The sequence below is a fragment of the Balaenoptera borealis genome (assembly GCF_965194805.1).
Source record: "Balaenoptera borealis genome assembly, chromosome: 12".
In the NCBI taxonomy this organism is placed as follows: Eukaryota; Metazoa; Chordata; class Mammalia; order Artiodactyla; family Balaenopteridae; genus Balaenoptera; species Balaenoptera borealis.
The window spans coordinates 22,923,507-22,939,633 of record NC_138869.1 but is presented as its reverse complement, the minus strand read 5'-3'; the positions used below and the strand labels follow the sequence as shown (position 1 = coordinate 22,939,633).

General features: G+C 45.6%; 2 protein-coding genes across 4 annotated transcripts in view; one reads left to right on the top strand and one right to left on the bottom strand.

The window, feature by feature from the left end:
- Positions 1–1,147: 1,147 nt before the first annotated feature.
- On the top strand, positions 1,148–3,730 carry GPR27 (G protein-coupled receptor 27). Its single transcript, XM_082346221.1, has one exon. The coding sequence runs from the start codon at positions 1,283–1,285 to the stop codon at positions 2,411–2,413; it is 1,131 nt and encodes a 376-aa protein (XP_082202347.1). The 5' UTR covers positions 1,148–1,282; the 3' UTR covers positions 2,414–3,730.
- An 8,892-nt stretch (positions 3,731–12,622) lies between these two features.
- The window catches only part of PROK2 (prokineticin 2), a 411,259-nt gene continuing 407,754 nt past the window's right edge, over positions 12,623–16,127 (bottom strand). Inside the window, exons 3-4 of one of the 3 annotated variants that reach the window (XM_082346229.1) lie at positions 15,770–15,832; positions 12,623–14,268 (exon numbers count right to left, since the gene is read on the bottom strand). In XM_082346229.1, the coding sequence (XP_082202355.1) occupies positions 14,164–14,268; positions 15,770–15,832 (168 nt within the window). In that variant the 3' untranslated portion in view covers positions 12,623–14,163. Of the gene's footprint in view, positions 15,833–16,127 lie in introns of all 3 variants that reach the window. The other 2 variants (XM_082346228.1, XM_082346230.1) reach the window with 2 other exon arrangements.

Sequence of the window (16,127 nt, the reverse complement as noted above, 5' to 3'; positions counted from 1 at the left end):
CAGAGTCAGCTAGACTGGTCAGAAGAGTGGCCCAGAGGCTGCGGAGCCAGCTGAGGGGCTGGTCCAGGCAGAGGGAACAGCACACGCAAAGCCTAGAGAGAACTTGGTGCGTCTGAAGTTCAGAACAGGGGCTGCCCTTTCGGGCTTACCCAGAAGATTGACAGCCTGGGAGGAAGGTGACATGGGATTCACCTTCGAAATCAAGGGAAAATGCTGAATTTCTTCTCCCTGACAGATGCCTTCACTGGGACCACGAAAGGGGCAGAGAGCAGGGTATGCTTCAGGGTCGCTGTGAGTCCAGCCGTGGAAATCAGACCGAGTGAAATTTGAATCTCAGCTCTACCACTTACCGGCTCTCAACTCCCCTGACCTCCAAGCCTCTGCTTCCTCAGATATAAAGCGGGTTTAAGCATAGAACCAACTTTGTCATTACTGTGAACGCTGAGGGCGTAAAGCTCCCCAGAACACTGCCACCCACATCAGTGCTGACCTGAATACTAGAGGTTACGAGGCTGTGATCACGACGATGACTGAATTACTATGAGCTTGCGGGCAGAGGGCTCATCCCAGATCCTCCGGTCCCACACCCCGCCCCCACGCCCCTAGGCCTCCCGACCCTGCCATCCCAGGCAACCTCCCCCCGCGCACGGCCACCTCAGTGACCCCAGGGCGGGCGCCGGGCACCGCCGCCGGACCCCCGTTACCTGGGGCCAAACGCGACCTGCCGCCACCTCGCGTCCTGGGCCCTGCCTCCCTCCCGGCCCCGCAGATGCGGCGGCGGCGCCCCCAGCCCAGCCCGGCCCGGGCGGCGCGGGATGCCTCGGCGGGGCTGGCGGCGGCGGCCACGCGGCGCGCTCCGGCGGAGGGGAGGGGGCTCCGCGGCGGCGGCGGCAGCAGCAGCGGCAGCGGCAGCGGCGGCGGCTGGCCCGGCGTGGGGCAGAGCCCAGAGGCGCGGCGGCGGCGGCGGAGGAAGAGGAGGAGGAGGAGGATGCAGGGGCTGCGGGCGGCGGCGCGGCCCGGTCGGCAGTGAAGCCCGCGGCGCCCGAGGCGCAGGGAGTGGCCGTCGCCTCCTGCGCGCACCATTCCTGAGATGGCGGCGACGCGGCGGCAGCTCGGGGAGCCGAGGAGGGGTCAGCCGGGCGCGGGCTGAGCTCCGCCGGCCCGGGAGCTCGCCGGGGACCCGCGCGCTTGGTGGGGTTCCAGCCGGCCGGCAGGCCTGCGGAGCGGCGAGGCCGGGGGCGGCCCCGGAGCGGAGCGCGGCGCCCGGCCCGGGGAGGCCGCGATGGCGAACGCGAGCGAGCCGGGCGGCGGCGGCGGTGAGGCGGCCGCCCTGGGCCTCAAGCTGGCCACGCTCAGCCTGCTGCTGTGCGTGAGCCTCGCGGGCAACGTGCTGTTCGCGCTGCTGATCGTGCGGGAGCGCAGCCTGCACCGCGCCCCTTACTACCTGCTGCTCGACCTGTGCCTGGCCGACGGGCTGCGCGCGCTCGCCTGCCTCCCGGCCGTCATGCTGGCGGCGCGGCGGGCAGCGGCCGCCGCGGGGGCGCCGCCGGGCGCGCTGGGCTGCAAGCTGCTCGCCTTCCTGGCCGCGCTCTTCTGCTTCCACGCCGCCTTCCTGCTGCTCGGCGTGGGCGTCACCCGCTACCTGGCCATAGCGCACCACCGCTTCTACGCCGAGCGCCTGGCCGGCTGGCCGTGCGCCGCCATGCTGGTGTGCGCCGCCTGGGCGCTGGCGCTGGCCGCGGCCTTCCCGCCCGTGCTGGACGGCGGCGGCGGCGGCGACGACGAGGACGCGCCGTGCGCCCTGGAGCAGCGGCCCGACGGCGCCCCCGGCGCGCTGGGCTTCCTGCTGCTGCTGGCCGTGGTGGTGGGCGCCACGCACCTCGTCTACCTCCGCCTGCTCTTCTTCATCCACGATCGCCGCAAGATGCGGCCCGCGCGCCTCGTGCCCGCCGTCAGCCACGACTGGACCTTCCACGGCCCCGGCGCCACCGGCCAGGCGGCCGCCAACTGGACGGCGGGCTTCGGCCGCGGGCCCACGCCGCCCGCGCTCGTGGGCATCCGGCCGGCCGGGCCCGGCCGCGGCGCGCGCCGCCTCCTCGTGCTCGAGGAGTTCAAGACAGAGAAGAGGCTGTGCAAGATGTTCTATGCCATCACGCTGCTCTTCCTGCTCCTCTGGGGGCCCTACGTCGTGGCCAGTTACCTGCGGGTCCTGGTGCGGCCCGGCGCTGTCCCCCAGGCCTACCTGACGGCCTCCGTGTGGCTGACCTTCGCGCAGGCCGGCATCAACCCCGTCGTGTGCTTCCTCTTCAACAGAGAGCTCAGGGACTGCTTCCGGGCCCAGTTCCCCTGCTGCCAGAGCCCCCAGGCCACCCAGGCCACCCTCCCCTGCGACTTGAAAGGCATCGGTTTGTAAGTGGCTCTCCCGCCACCTGCACCCCAACCCGGCCTCTCCCTTTGGCTTGGACAGTGACGTCTTTTCTCCCCCTTCTGCCCCCTGTTTAATTTTCTGAGCTGCCTTCAAAACGGCTCTCGAAGTGCATCATCACTAGGATTGTACAGACCCCTTTTGGGCAGGGTTTTGAAGTCCCAGCCCCACCCCCGCTCCTTGCGATTGTCCACCTAAATATATTTTCATCCTGACAGTAGGCCCTGGAGTCTTGGTACTGGCACTGATGTCTTTTATTCCATGAGTTACTTTTTTTTTTTTTTTTTTTTTCAATAAAGGCTAAACTAATTTTCTTCATGCAACCTTTCCTAAAGACCATGGCCAGTTTTCTACAGAAGCTATTTTTGACAACCTCAAGTGGCATTACATTTTGCAGTGAGGTAGAGGAACCCAGGGGGACTTCACAAGTTCGATTTCTTGAGGGTCTTCTGTTGGCAGCAGGAGAAAGAGGGAAAGTTGTCTCAAGTTCCCTCTGAATTGCCATCGGTGGGGTCAGTTGGACTGCTCTGGTTCTTTGAAGGCGCTGAGAATTTTGTTCAGTATTGATATTGAATTTAAAGAGCAGAAATGGGAACGAGTAGCAAGGCAGACATTTTTAGTCAGTAACAAGTAACACAAGATTTGTTTCCTACCTTGCTTCATACTACTAGGAAATGCCCGTCAGCAACAACTGCTCTTTGTATCATACCAATCTTGAGTGGAAACATTTCTGTAAAACTGTACCTTTCAAAAGAGTAAAAAGTGTTTTGGTTAGTAATGGTGTGGAGAAGATACAGTATTGCATGTTTTCGTATTGTGGTGGTTCACGGATTGGGAGGGCTCGGAGACAAGCAGAGTACTAAATCAAAACTGTTTAGGTATTTTTTGCCAATAAAAATTAAAATAATTTTAGGCGAACAGTTTGTGCTTTGAAGAGCCCAGTTTTATTCTGTCTTATGAAACTAATTGCCATTTTGAAAATTGTTTTTCTTTTGTTCATGGTATAAATGGATGGAATATAATGATACTCTACTTCTATGAGACAAAGCATTTCCTTAAAATGTTTGCTAGGTTAAGCTGTGCTGTTCTCCTGATGGTTATTTTAAATTAATAATGAGAACTATAATTTTAAATACTATTTCTTTGTTAGACGCATTGTAACCTTAAGTTGAAAGACTAAATTCTGCAAGTACTGTATTTTTTCGCTTATAATGCTACATTTTTATTAACGTATCTTCCGTTTTGAGGATTTATATCTGTATTTCTCTTTGCATTATATAAATATACCAGTATTTTCATTCTGGAGTGGGTTTTTGTTCCTGTTGTTTGAGGCTGTGACAGGTGGTAATATGCGTCTAAGTAAGGTACTCACGTTTTTATTATCCTTTTAGTGCATGCTGTTTAGCTGACCATAATTTCTAAGACATTTGGAGGCTTGTTAACTTAAAATGCAAGATAAAAAATCTGCAGATCTTCTCTTCAAGGGAAGAAGCAGTATATATATATATATACTGCTTCAAAACTTTTTTATGAACACATAAAACATGAATGTAAGCAAAGTAACCATTTTGATAAAATAATAATTAAAGTGGGTACAGTAAATATATTGAAGTTTGAGTTGCGCAGAATATAAACTATTAAATATTCAGTCCAAGATGGATAAGTCATAATAAGAGGGTGTGGCCAATTTATCACAGGTGAATGGTCAGCATTATTTTATTTTGTCCGTAAATGTCAATCTGTCTATGCAGACAGTCTCCTATTTGGAAAATACGAGTAACTATCAGCCTGTTTCTTCCCAGATCATAGGACCGGGTAGACATTAATTATCCAAGGGCCACCCATCAGAAATCTTATCTTATCTAAAGACAGGCCCAGGAAGTAAATCTCTCCTCATCCAACATCCCCCCACCGGCCACAAGTGATCGAAGTTCAAAAAATAGAAGTCACTAAGCCTATGTGATCAGCAGAATTTTTAGCACCTGCCATGGCATAGTAACTAGGCTGTCAGGGCTAACTCCTGTTTTTTGTTTTGCTTTGTTCTGACTGGATGGGAGATTTCTAATGAGAATTCAAGTGACAAGTAATGAGAAATGACGGCCAACTGTAAAGGAAAAAGAAGAACCAAGAGATGCAGAGGAACTAGCTGTCCAGAGGAATACTGTGCAGGAGCAAAACTCCCCTTGCACCTCAACAGCTACTTTCATCACTGAATTTATTAGCCTGTACTTTGATTGTTAATTATATTAATAAAGAATCATCAAGAGAAGGTTACTTGTATTTCAGAATACTCTACTCCTTGTACCAGGACAGGAACAATGTATTTGGGGAAGACTTCCATTAAAATAGCTCATTTTCTGTCATCGAAAAGTTAATTTAGCACAACTCCCCCGCCACTCCTCCCCAGGTGAAATAAATGGGTTATGTCTATACTTGAAGCAAAAGAAAATAGATTGCTTGTCTATAAATCTCTGCATGTCCTGGCATGGAATTATTGGGTGAAAAATGAGCATTTTTAGGTCTTTTGACACCATATGTTAAATCGCTTTGCAGAAAGACATATCTACTTTTAGATTTCCACCTGACCATGTTCATTTTTTACAAATTGAAATATCTCAAAGTGGGGAAGCGAATAACAAATCAATAACCACAATGATGAAGAATAACCTCCATATGCACCATTCAGCCTTGCCAGATCTTGTCAGTCTTGCCATATTGGTTTCTACCTTTCCTTTTCTCTTTTCTTTCCTTTTCCTTTCTTCCCTTTTTCCTCTTCTTTCTTCCCTTCCTCCCTCTCTTATTCCTTCTCTCTCTCCTTCCCTCCTTCTCTTTATTTTCTTCCTTCCCTTTCTCTTTCTTCCTTTCTTTCTTCCTCTTTTTGAAAGAAAGAAAATACAACACAATCATTTCTGCCAAGGCTTTGGGCTCACCATCAGCCATCTACATTTTCAAATGCCCTGCCCCTAAGAGGTTAACAGGGTCCCAGGTCCTGGGGCTGAGTCAGGATGGATCATTGGGTTGGCAGGATTGGTTCTACCCTTCACTGTCTTTCCATGACCCATACAAGTGCAAATTTCTGGTTTGCCACAGAAGGCCTTTTATGGTCCGGCCCTTCCACCACCCTGGCCTCATCTTCCCCTTGTATTTCCACCTCTCCCTTCTCTGGTTACCTTTGTATAAGCTCTCCCTGGAAAGCCCGTCCCCCTCCTCTGCCTGGGGAATCCCTCACCAGCTCCTCTAGAGCAGAGGCAATATTCACAATATGTAATAACTGGGATGGCACGGGCATAACTAACCTGTACAGCCATACCCCTGGGTCTTGGCTGAACATCAGGTTTGTGCTGGACTCAGATCCAAGACTTCTGGAAGGCCTTCTTGGCCCAGTCACCCCTCTGCTGGGCTCTCATGGTGCACACCTGGGCTCCTGGCTCCCCTGCTGGTCTCACATCCTCCCTCTCCCTACTCAGGCTCTGTGCTCCAGCCACTCCAAGTCACTGGCAGTGCCCTGAACAGACCATACTGGGTCACACCAACATGCCTTTGCTGCGTTGTTTCTCACGTCCAAAGTCCTTACTTCCTCTTTTCCCAACTCAACTGCTGTTAAGCTTTCAAACATACAGGCTGAACTCTTAGACATAAAGGGTGAACTAACCTCTACAGAGAAGGGGAGATTGTCCCCGTGCAGGTCCTGAAAATTTTCCAAGTCTCCAAACACAGTCATTAGATCTGAGTGCCACAGTGGGCTGAGTAGCCGGCTTACTGGCATTTCAAGTTGTCCGTGAATTGAGATGGCTGAGGTTGTAAAATGCAGTGGACTCAAAACACTGTTCTCCATTCACCTGGTAGACGTGCCACTCTGTGTGACCCTCCAAGACCACTGGACTTCAAGACCCGCTCTGTGAGGGGCAAAGGAGGTAATGGGAAACTGTCTCCACCCATCCATATTCTAGACCCATATCGTTATCCTTTGCATTGTTTATTAGCTGTTTCTGGAGTAAACAAAATTAAAAGCAAACTTGATCTGAGTCCACGGGGTTCTTTATGCTTTTTCTCCAACTTGGACAAGACTTTTGGGATCTACCTCAGCCTAAGAACAGAGCCCTCTTGCCCTCCCTTTTCCTTCCTTTTGGGATATTTTTGATGAGGTTGTAATGCTTGGAGCCACAGCAGCCATCTTGCAACCATGAGAAGAGATATTGTCAACATGGTGAAAATAGCAGACCAGAAAGATAAAAAGAGCAGACATCTGTTTTAACATTGTTGATCTACTTACCCAAATATGCAACCTCATATCTCTAGATTTTAGATTTCTGGTCTTGAAATAAAAACTGCTATTGCTTCAGCCACTAATATTTTCAGAAAGCCTGTTATTTGAAGCAACAATTAACTGCAACAATACTTAAAACAATTCCATCCTCTCCACTCCCTTGACAGATATGCCTGATATCCTGGAACTGTAGTCACAAATTTTTAAAAATTAGGCTTATTTAATTCAATTCACATTTCCAGTTATCAGATCATTCAGCCTGCTGTTAACTGTTAGATTAACCTGGCTCTGGAAAAAAATAATAAAATAGATTTGACTTGATTTCTTAGATTGGAATAAATCTAGAAGATTTTAAAAAATAACTATTACAAGGCTGGTTCTATTTAATTGCACTTTATAAAAACTGTTATCATGATCAGTGTATTTTTAAGCTTTTAGTATGATAAATTTAGTTATAGGAATCTGGAAAACCACTTGAATGAATCCGTCTAATCCATAGGTATTTAAGTGAATAAGAAGCCAGTTTCTATGTTGGGAAGTGCAGGGGAACACAGAGGATAAGAAAGGTCCAGTTCTCTTGCTGATGAGTTAGCAAGGTAATTGGAGAAACCTGGCAAATGTACCCCAAACCATAAATCAAGGCAGAACATGAGATACGCCAGAAGAGAGATCGAGAAAAAGAGCTCGGGATAATGAGGAGAACAGACCTCACAGCCGATTGCCCAGAAAGGGCCCTTAGGCAGACTATCTCTGGTTGCCCTACTGAGGGAAGCAGGAAAAACCAGAAGACGGAACAAAAAATTGTCCAGTTTCCATCTTCCCCATCTTTCTGATTCCCACATTCTCCTCACTCTGGGGTCCATTTTCAAAATAAGTGTTTCTAAGGGAAATAAAACCACATAATTCTCTCTTCAAAGTTTTCTGTTCCAACTCTATGTGAATGCTCAAGTGCCAGTAAGGGATATGGTCGTTTTAATGGAGAAAGTTTGTTACCTAAAATCTTTTTGCAGGGAGAGCCAGCAAATCAGATTAGAAATGTCAGAACCGAACAGAAATCAAACAGGTCGCTCTCCAGGAGACCACTCTCCTCGCTTTTCAAAGAAAGGAGGAGTAGCAGGCTTAACGCTACAGAAAAAGGTATTTTGTGCTTTTGTTCAAGGGAAAAGGAGAAGAAAAGTCTTAGTAAGTATTCGATTCACCCTATATACTGGTTGCAGGCATTTAAGATAAATAAATAGCTTGAAATTTATATCTGAAAGCCTGAAGACTCAAAGTCACTTCAAATTACACAGAGAAAACATGCACAAATGTTTTAAGCTGCAATGTCAAGGCATAAATGCAACTGTCTTATTTCTCAGTAACATTAAGGAGACAGGTAAATTAAAGCTATTTTACCACTTGGCTTCTAGGAGGAATAATTTAGTCATTTACAAATGAAGTTTTAACTGGCCAGCCTATTCTACGGTAGAGAAGATGTAAACTGGTAGGAAAGTGTATATTTGAAAACATCACTCGAGATATTTTTATTACCTGAGTTATGCCAGTCTGCATAGCTTTCTGGGATGGAAATCTTGCTTTCTGCCAGGATGTGATATCTGAGAAGCACACACTGTTTTTCGGTTAGAATCTGTGTTGGAACCTGGAGGGTGCAATAAATGGTTTCACTTTCTTGAAGATATGTAGATGTGCTGTAATTTTGAAAGGCTTTGAAAACTTATTAAAGTTGCAACGCTGACTTAATACATGCCTTATTAAAATATTCTCTAGAGATCATAAAATTTAAAATGCATGAGGGGATGAAACTTGTCCTCGCCTTTTTCATTTAACGTATTTATTTTTTTCCTTTTACCCCCCCACCCCGTTATATTTTCCCCCTATAGTCCCTGAGTCCTGACCAATTTGCATTGCAATGTGCTTAGTAGAAGAAAAAAGGCAGAACAGATAGGAAAGAACCCGTCACAGGTATTCATTCTGGAGAGTGACATACTAAAGAGTTTAACTGTATAGTGTGTAATTCTTTTAACCCACAGGCACGATCCAGTTCATTTGCATATCTATCTTGAGGAATTATGGGATACCAAAGCTATTTCTAGAATTTGATTTGCATAATTGTTCTAATCCTTTATGAGTAGGGTGACATGTGGTCTGACAAAAGATTTTTTTTTTAATTTGTAAGTTACTGTATAAGTTTTATAAATATATTATAATTAAACACCTTTAGATATATATTTAATACCTGCCTCTATTAAAAGGAACACAATTATACAAAGGCGTGATTAGTCTTCTGCTAACGGCATGTTACTTTACTTTTTGCTAGTTGGAAAAACACCTTCGTTCACTGAAAGTCTGTCTTTTGAAGTTTATTCTTTTTTTTCTAGCACCTCTTGGTGAGATTAAAATTCATTTAAACATCATAAGAAAACGTGCGGTTGTAATGAGCCTCAGTGACTCTCCCTGTCTCCCAAATTTCTTAATTCGTGGGGAGATGACATATTTGAGTTTGAAACAGTAGAAGCAAGAAATACATTTAGCGACTTCCTTCGTGGTGCAATGGTTGGGAATCCGCCTGCCAAGGCAAGGGACACGGGTTTGATCCCTGGTCCGGGAAGATCCCACATGCCGCGGAGCAATTAAGCCCGTACGCCACAACTACTGAGCCTGCACTCTTGAGCCCGTGCGCCACAACTACTAAGCCCGTGCGCCACAACTACTGAAGCCCACGTGCCTGGAGCCCGTGCTCCGCAACAAGAGAAGCCACTGCACCGCGCACCGCAACGAAGAGTAGCCCCCGCTCGCCACAACTAGAGAAAGCCCGCGCTCCGCAACAAAGACCCAACGCAGCCAAAATAAATAAATTAAAAAAACATTTACACGTTTTCCTAGTGTATGGAACAGGAATGCTCTTGTAACCAAAGAATGTGAATTTAACCATTTCTGATTTGAAGATTCTTCTTCCATTTGGTTATCAGTTTCTCATTATGATATTTTTTCAGGACTGCAATAAAGATGAAAACTCCATTCTGGATGTTTGAGCACTGACCACGCTCCAGCCTCACACTCTCCTCTCTGTTCCTCCCCACAGCCCCAGCAGGTAGGAATTCTCACCCAGCCCTGCCTCCTGACCATACTAAAAACTAAAACCAACCAAACTGCCTCGCTGTTGCCACTTTGGGCTGACGCGCACCTGCTCTGTTCTCACCAGAAAATCCCACGACGTGAGTCATCCATGTTGTCACGTCTTCCCAGTGTGTGTGGCAGCATCTGTCCCAACATCCAAACCAATTTGGGGGATGGGGGGTTGAGTCCCCCTTCTGCAGGGCAACCACTGTGCAAGAACACCAAGACAAAGTTTTTAAGATCACAGAAAGAAGTATTAACCAAATGACGCACTTTTGAAAAGAATGATTCCATTCGTATTGATTAGGGGAGAAGCGGAAGTGTTTTAACAGAGCCCTCGAATCGGAGTGGCTGAACCGCTTCTCTGGGCTGCTGGGTGACTGCTTCAGGAAGTCGTTCAGTGACCCACTGGTGGATTAGCCCTACCTTCGCTCTCTGGGTCCAAAGGAGCCAGATTCATTGCTGCATCTCCCTGCTGGAAAGGAAGGGGAGTGCAATTTACTTTTAAGGCAGTGAGGCATATCACTTCTGCCCACGCTCCACTGCTAAGTCACATCTGGCTAAGGGTTGCTGGTAAATGCAGTCTCTAGATGTCTGGATGAGTGACCGGGTACCCAGGTAAAACCTCTTGGGGGAGGGGCAAGGGGAGGGAGAGAAAGAAGGGAGAAAAGAGGGAGGAGGGGGGAAGGAGGAAAGAGAGAAAAGAGAGAGGGACGGGGGAGGGGCGGGGAGAGAGAGAGAATTTGAGAATGAATGAATGAATTGTGGAAGACAATTGGAGTCTACCAGCCATACCTTCCATTCAGGGATTTTCCCCCTCCTTAACCGAATCCAGCAGAATTAACAGAGAATATTTAACATCAGTTGTCCAACGGACTAACGATAGCAGACTACATTTAACTCCCAGAACCCAATCACAATACGTAGTTAGCAATATTATTGTGAAAATTTCTTACTTTGAGCAGCAAATATTTTCTTTTAAAATTTTATACAAGAGTAAATATTCATTCATATACGCACATCCTGGGTCTGAAAATATTTCACTCCTCCATTTTGAACTCCAACTTGGGATTTCAAAAATATGTCTTAAGAGGAAATGTTCAGGAGGACAGACTGATCAGTGAAAGGGCCTTGGCAACATCTAAGCAGAGAGCCATCATAAAAGAAGAAGGATTGATGTTACTACCAACACACAAGGCTGTGCCTGTCCATCTCACAGTGGACCCTATGGAGAAGGGACCAAACTGATTTGATTCGAGACAGGACAGGAGAGGTGAAGGTTTGAGGATGGGGTGGGAGATGGGTAGAGGAGGAATGAGACTGGCATTGAGATGATCATTATTGATAAGATGCTGCATGATGGAGACAGAGGCTTCCTCATACAATTTTGTTTAGTTTTGTGGATGTTTAAAAATGTCCATAAGAAGAAGTTACTGTTTTGCTTGTTTGCTTTGGAGAATGAACCACACACACTCATGCCAGCCTCAGTACTGTCTCTAGGGGACAGGCCTGTTCCCAGTCACGTGAGAAAACGCCACTTGTGAAAACCATTAAAATGGTCCCTGACTTTATAATCTTCTGAAAAATGAAGTGAGAGAAGAGTGGGGTGAGATTTCTGATGAGAGAAACAATGATGAGTAAAGTCTGTCTACGTGTTTCATCTATCACTGGTCTGGTTTGGTAAAGCTCCAACAAAAGACTACAGGGATACGCTGGGACGGATGAAGGTCTTCAGTTAGATAACCGGGTTTGTAAGGGCACAGTTTTGGCACACACTTTTCTACAGTTAAAAAAAAATGCTGCTCTTAAAAAAAGGCTCAAGTCAGACATGACAGTTTTCATGAAAATCAATGTTTGCCAGGAAATCCAAAGGTCCATTTGAGTTTGGTCAGTAGCTTCTGGCATAAGGTCTATTTCTACCTTAGAAAGGATGGAATCCATTCACAATATTTATATCAGACTAGATAGTTGACTTAAGTTTTCTTGCATAAATTCTCACTTTACCTTACTTTTAGAAATTCCGGCCTACGAAGTTCCAGCTTCAGTGAGAGATTGTCCTAGAGACTGGAAGAAACGGCACCACCATCTTTATGGCCCAAGACTTTGTGTGCTTTGCACAGAATTATTTTAAAGACTTGCCATGAAGCATGATCACAAGGGTTTTGAAACAATGGTTTGATAGGTGCTAACTCTGGTAACAAGTTAAAAAATAATAACCAAATAGAAGGGTACACTCCTCAATAAAAATAATAACGAAGGAGAGAGGTGACAAATGACAAAGTTCTGTTTTTCTTTGGATCGTAGTGAGTCAGTAGGTACAGTTCTAAGTTTTCTACACAAGCTCCACATTTGTTCTCTTGGCTGTGTACATGTAGTCTAAGTTTTTAGGTAGTGATTTAAAATACTAAGTTGGTATATGTAAAAGCAAAATTTTATAAAAGTTGTATGTCTTTTATCCTGGGGGGAAACGAATGATGGACCCCATCAAGTTTTCACCACTTATGAAAAAGGACATGTTGAACATTATATAAAAAGAGCATTGAGCAAAATTACCCATAATTCCACTTGAAGTCTATTTTTCTTTTCCAACAAACTGACCAAGGAATGTTTCTTGAACCCAAACTAAACTGAACCAAAAATAATCCTTCTATGACCAAGTATGGCACTTAGTACAGCAAAATCCCATACACTTATGGGACACGTTACTCCAGAGGTAAAGTTACACATAGTGTGCATTTGTAAGCCCTGGCTGAATAAATAACTACAAAATGGACAATTTTTTTTTGCAACTCTTAGTGGGTTAGCACGGCCACTTTAGTCAGTTAAACACATTCCAGAAGTTGTTTATTTGCAACGTTGAATCCATTTACAACACTTGGTGGGTTTTTCAAGGCCAGGCTACATTGGCATCGCTGTACGGCCAGCACCTAGCACCCTGCCTAACCACCCGTGATCAACACCCTGTTACTATCTGCTGAATCAAGACAGTGAAATCCCGTGAGTCCATTCCTGATAACAGTCAGTTTTGCATGTCATGATTTTCCTTCATGCTCCAAAACCTCAATGATTTAACACATTATTTTCATACTACCTTAAAACTCATGCAAACAGAACTTTTCTGTCCATAAAATGAAAACTTACACACTGTTAGTGCTATATTACCAACTTTGGAGTCTTTACCCATTTTAGAACGTGGGCTATATAGAAATCCGCTTGTAATAAAAACTGACAGCTGTGACAAAAATAAGGATATGATATTAAAAATAAATCAAATGATATATACTACCGTCATTATTCTGATACAGAATTTTTACACAGCAATATTGATACAGGTACAAATGACGGGATATCAGGCAATCCATTACAACAGACCTTTGGGTTACAAATAAAGTTTAAATGACAACTTAATACCGATTTAAAAATGATAACTAGTGTTACGCCAGATTAAAATCAATACTTCCTCTTCAAGTGACATTTTCTAGAACATCTCTAACTAGGAGACTTTCGTTAAAAAAAAAACAAAACAAAAACTTAATCAAAAGGAAAAGAAATAAATGTAATATTGTACTGGAAAAGTCTTTTAAAAAAATCCCAAATCTAGAAATCTGGACTAAATTACTTTGACTTCCCATTCTTTCTGTCCTCATACTAGTCAAACCACAGACCTGAAACCCACTTGCACAAGCAGGTTCAGTTAAAGTTCAGAAGCACCCCTGCCTCCACTCCATATAAGAGAAGTTTGGGGTCTAGTTCAAGTACACATTCTTTTCACTGTTTAAGTATCAGGCAAAAAGCTTGCTTCTCATCAGTGATTCTGCCGGCAAGCTCAAGGATGTGGATCCCCACTTTAAAATGCTAGAGGGTCAGAGGGAAATGCCAAACAATAAAATGAGAGTCTTAAAACTCACTGAGGAGTGAGGGAAAGAGACCAAGGTGTGTGTGTGTGTGTGTGTGTGTGTGTGTGCGTGCATGCGCGCACACGCAGTGGGGCAGGGGGTGTTTTAAGAAAAAAAAAGTTTCTGTAACAAAATATCAAATTCCTATTCTCCGCACTTCTGTGAAAATGGACAAGTTACTGGCATTAAAAAAAAGCCAAACCAAAACACAAACAGGGAAGTGAAACTGGTTCCATAATGCCTTGCACTTTACATTTCTATTCAAAACATAAGTCCGCTTTCGATTAAAAAAAAAAGTAACACATCACTTAAAAATCAAAGAGGAAAATGTTACTTGGAAAGTTGAGGAAGCAATAGCATTTCTTTCTGGCATATTATTTGTTTGGTACAATCACAGGTAAACAGACTCTACGGACATCGTGTGGCTGTTCACATTTAAAGTTTCTCCTCTAAAGTGGTTACTTTCGGACTAAACAAGTATATCGGTTAAACGAAGTCCGTGAACAGGCTAAGCCGGGCATGCATGGACACGTGTGATGCATTCTCCGTCCAAAAAATGGAACCTAAAATAAAAAAGAAAACTGAGTCAGAGCAGGAAATGTTAAAAAAACAAAAACAAAAACAACTTGGTTGAGAAATCTCTTTGAATAATAATAGCTAGTGTTTATTAACTATTCATCAAACGACAGGCTCAGCACTTTTTTTATGTATTATCCTTTTCCATCCTTACGACCACTCTGTGAAGATGGCAAATACTTTAATTTACCCATTTTACAGACGAGAGACTGAGGCACAGAGAGATTAGGAGCTTGCCAAAGGTCACATATCCAGAACTTGAAGCCTGGCTGGCAGGTGGACCAGAGGGACCAAGCTTTTAACCAGCAAGCTACACTGCCTTCTACTTGTTCTCATTTTAATTCTTTTTAGAGCGTCCTGTGACTGAAGCTCCTTGAGGAGAACATAACGTTATGGGCACGACCACATGTATACAGTGAGCAAATAAAAATTCACTGATAATGAGAAATATATAAATTCATACATTTGTGCAAATATGTGAGGGAGTTCCCTGGTGGTCTAGTGGTTAGGATGGATTCGGTGCTTTCACTGCTGTGGCATGGGTTCAATCCCTGCTCAAGGAACTGAGATTCTGCAAGCCGCGCAGCGCGGCCAAAAAGAAAAAAAAAAATCTATAAAAAAAACGCAGAAACCATTCCTCCCCCCTCCAAAAAAAAGATGTGAGATGAAGTCAAAATTCTGGGTGGGGCAAGGGGAGTACTAAGAGGAAAATTAGGGAACGAGGCAAGCTCGATTTGCAGAAATGCAATAAAGCAAACCTGGGCTTAGGGAGAACCAGCAGTGAAAGGTCAGCTTCATTCCAAGAGCCGTTCAATGGCTATTTCTAAGAGTCCTGCTCATGTCTTGGGTGAAGCTGGGTTGAGGAGGGTCAACCAGCAACTGGTGTGGTGGTTCTCTGTGCCGCGGCAAGTGGAGGACCCTCAAAACACGTATGCTTTCTAGAGGCAAAGAGCAAAAACCATTCTTCCCCCTGTAGGAGTGGTGCCCTCTTGAGAACCTGCATGCTTTGCAAGTGACAGGGAGAAAGTTTAACCCCAGGCCTGGAGGCAATCGATATTCAATGAAATGGGATGGCAAATTACCCGATCCAGGGTAATATGAGAGAGGCCAGCTCTTACAGACTCATGCCTCCGGGATCCTTCTACAGTTTCCGCAAGGCATGGAAATGCATCCTTCCTGCCTCCCAACTCAAATGCTTCCTTCGGTATCATTCTAGCCATATTTCCTATTCTTTCCACCAAAAGAGGCCGCCCCACACCAGTGATCTGTCCTTAGGAGAAAATCTGAGATGCATCTTCCAGATGCCTTCTAAATCGTTTCTTTATACATCAAACAAAAGGCTGTCTGCAGACAGTGGCAGAACCATTCTAACCTTATTTTTAGGTTGAACTGATTGGATGGACCCAATTCTATGGGTGTCCAACAACGGTCAAGGCTAATTACTCTGGGCATTATCTTTGGGTGCTCCCATGCTCGTGTTCTTCTTACCTCCTTTTTCCTTTTTCTTCTCTTCCTCTTTCTTCTTTCCTGCCTTCCATTTCCAAAATGGTTCTGGAAGGGCCAGGGAGATGGTTGAGATCAATAAATACAAAGGGAAGAAAGGGAAGCAGTAGGACGGCAGGGGAGGTATGTGGTGAACAGGCAGAGCCATTCCAGTTCCTTTGTCTTTCTGCAAGAGCATTATTTTCAAGGCTCTAATGACAGTGTCTACTCGGGGGCACCTTGGCCATCGGCTCCATGCAGACGCATGCTAGAATGGTTCTGTCACTGTGTGTGTCAAAAGGCCCACGGAGGGCTTCCCTGGTGGCGCAGTGGTTAAGAATCTTCCTGCCAATGCAGGGGACAC

Bases quoted from the DNA above. Each gene is read 5' to 3' on its own strand.
- GPR27 (XM_082346221.1), top strand. From the start codon at position 1,283: ATGGCGAACGCGAGCGAGCCGGGCGGCGGCGGCGGTGAGGCGGCCGCC.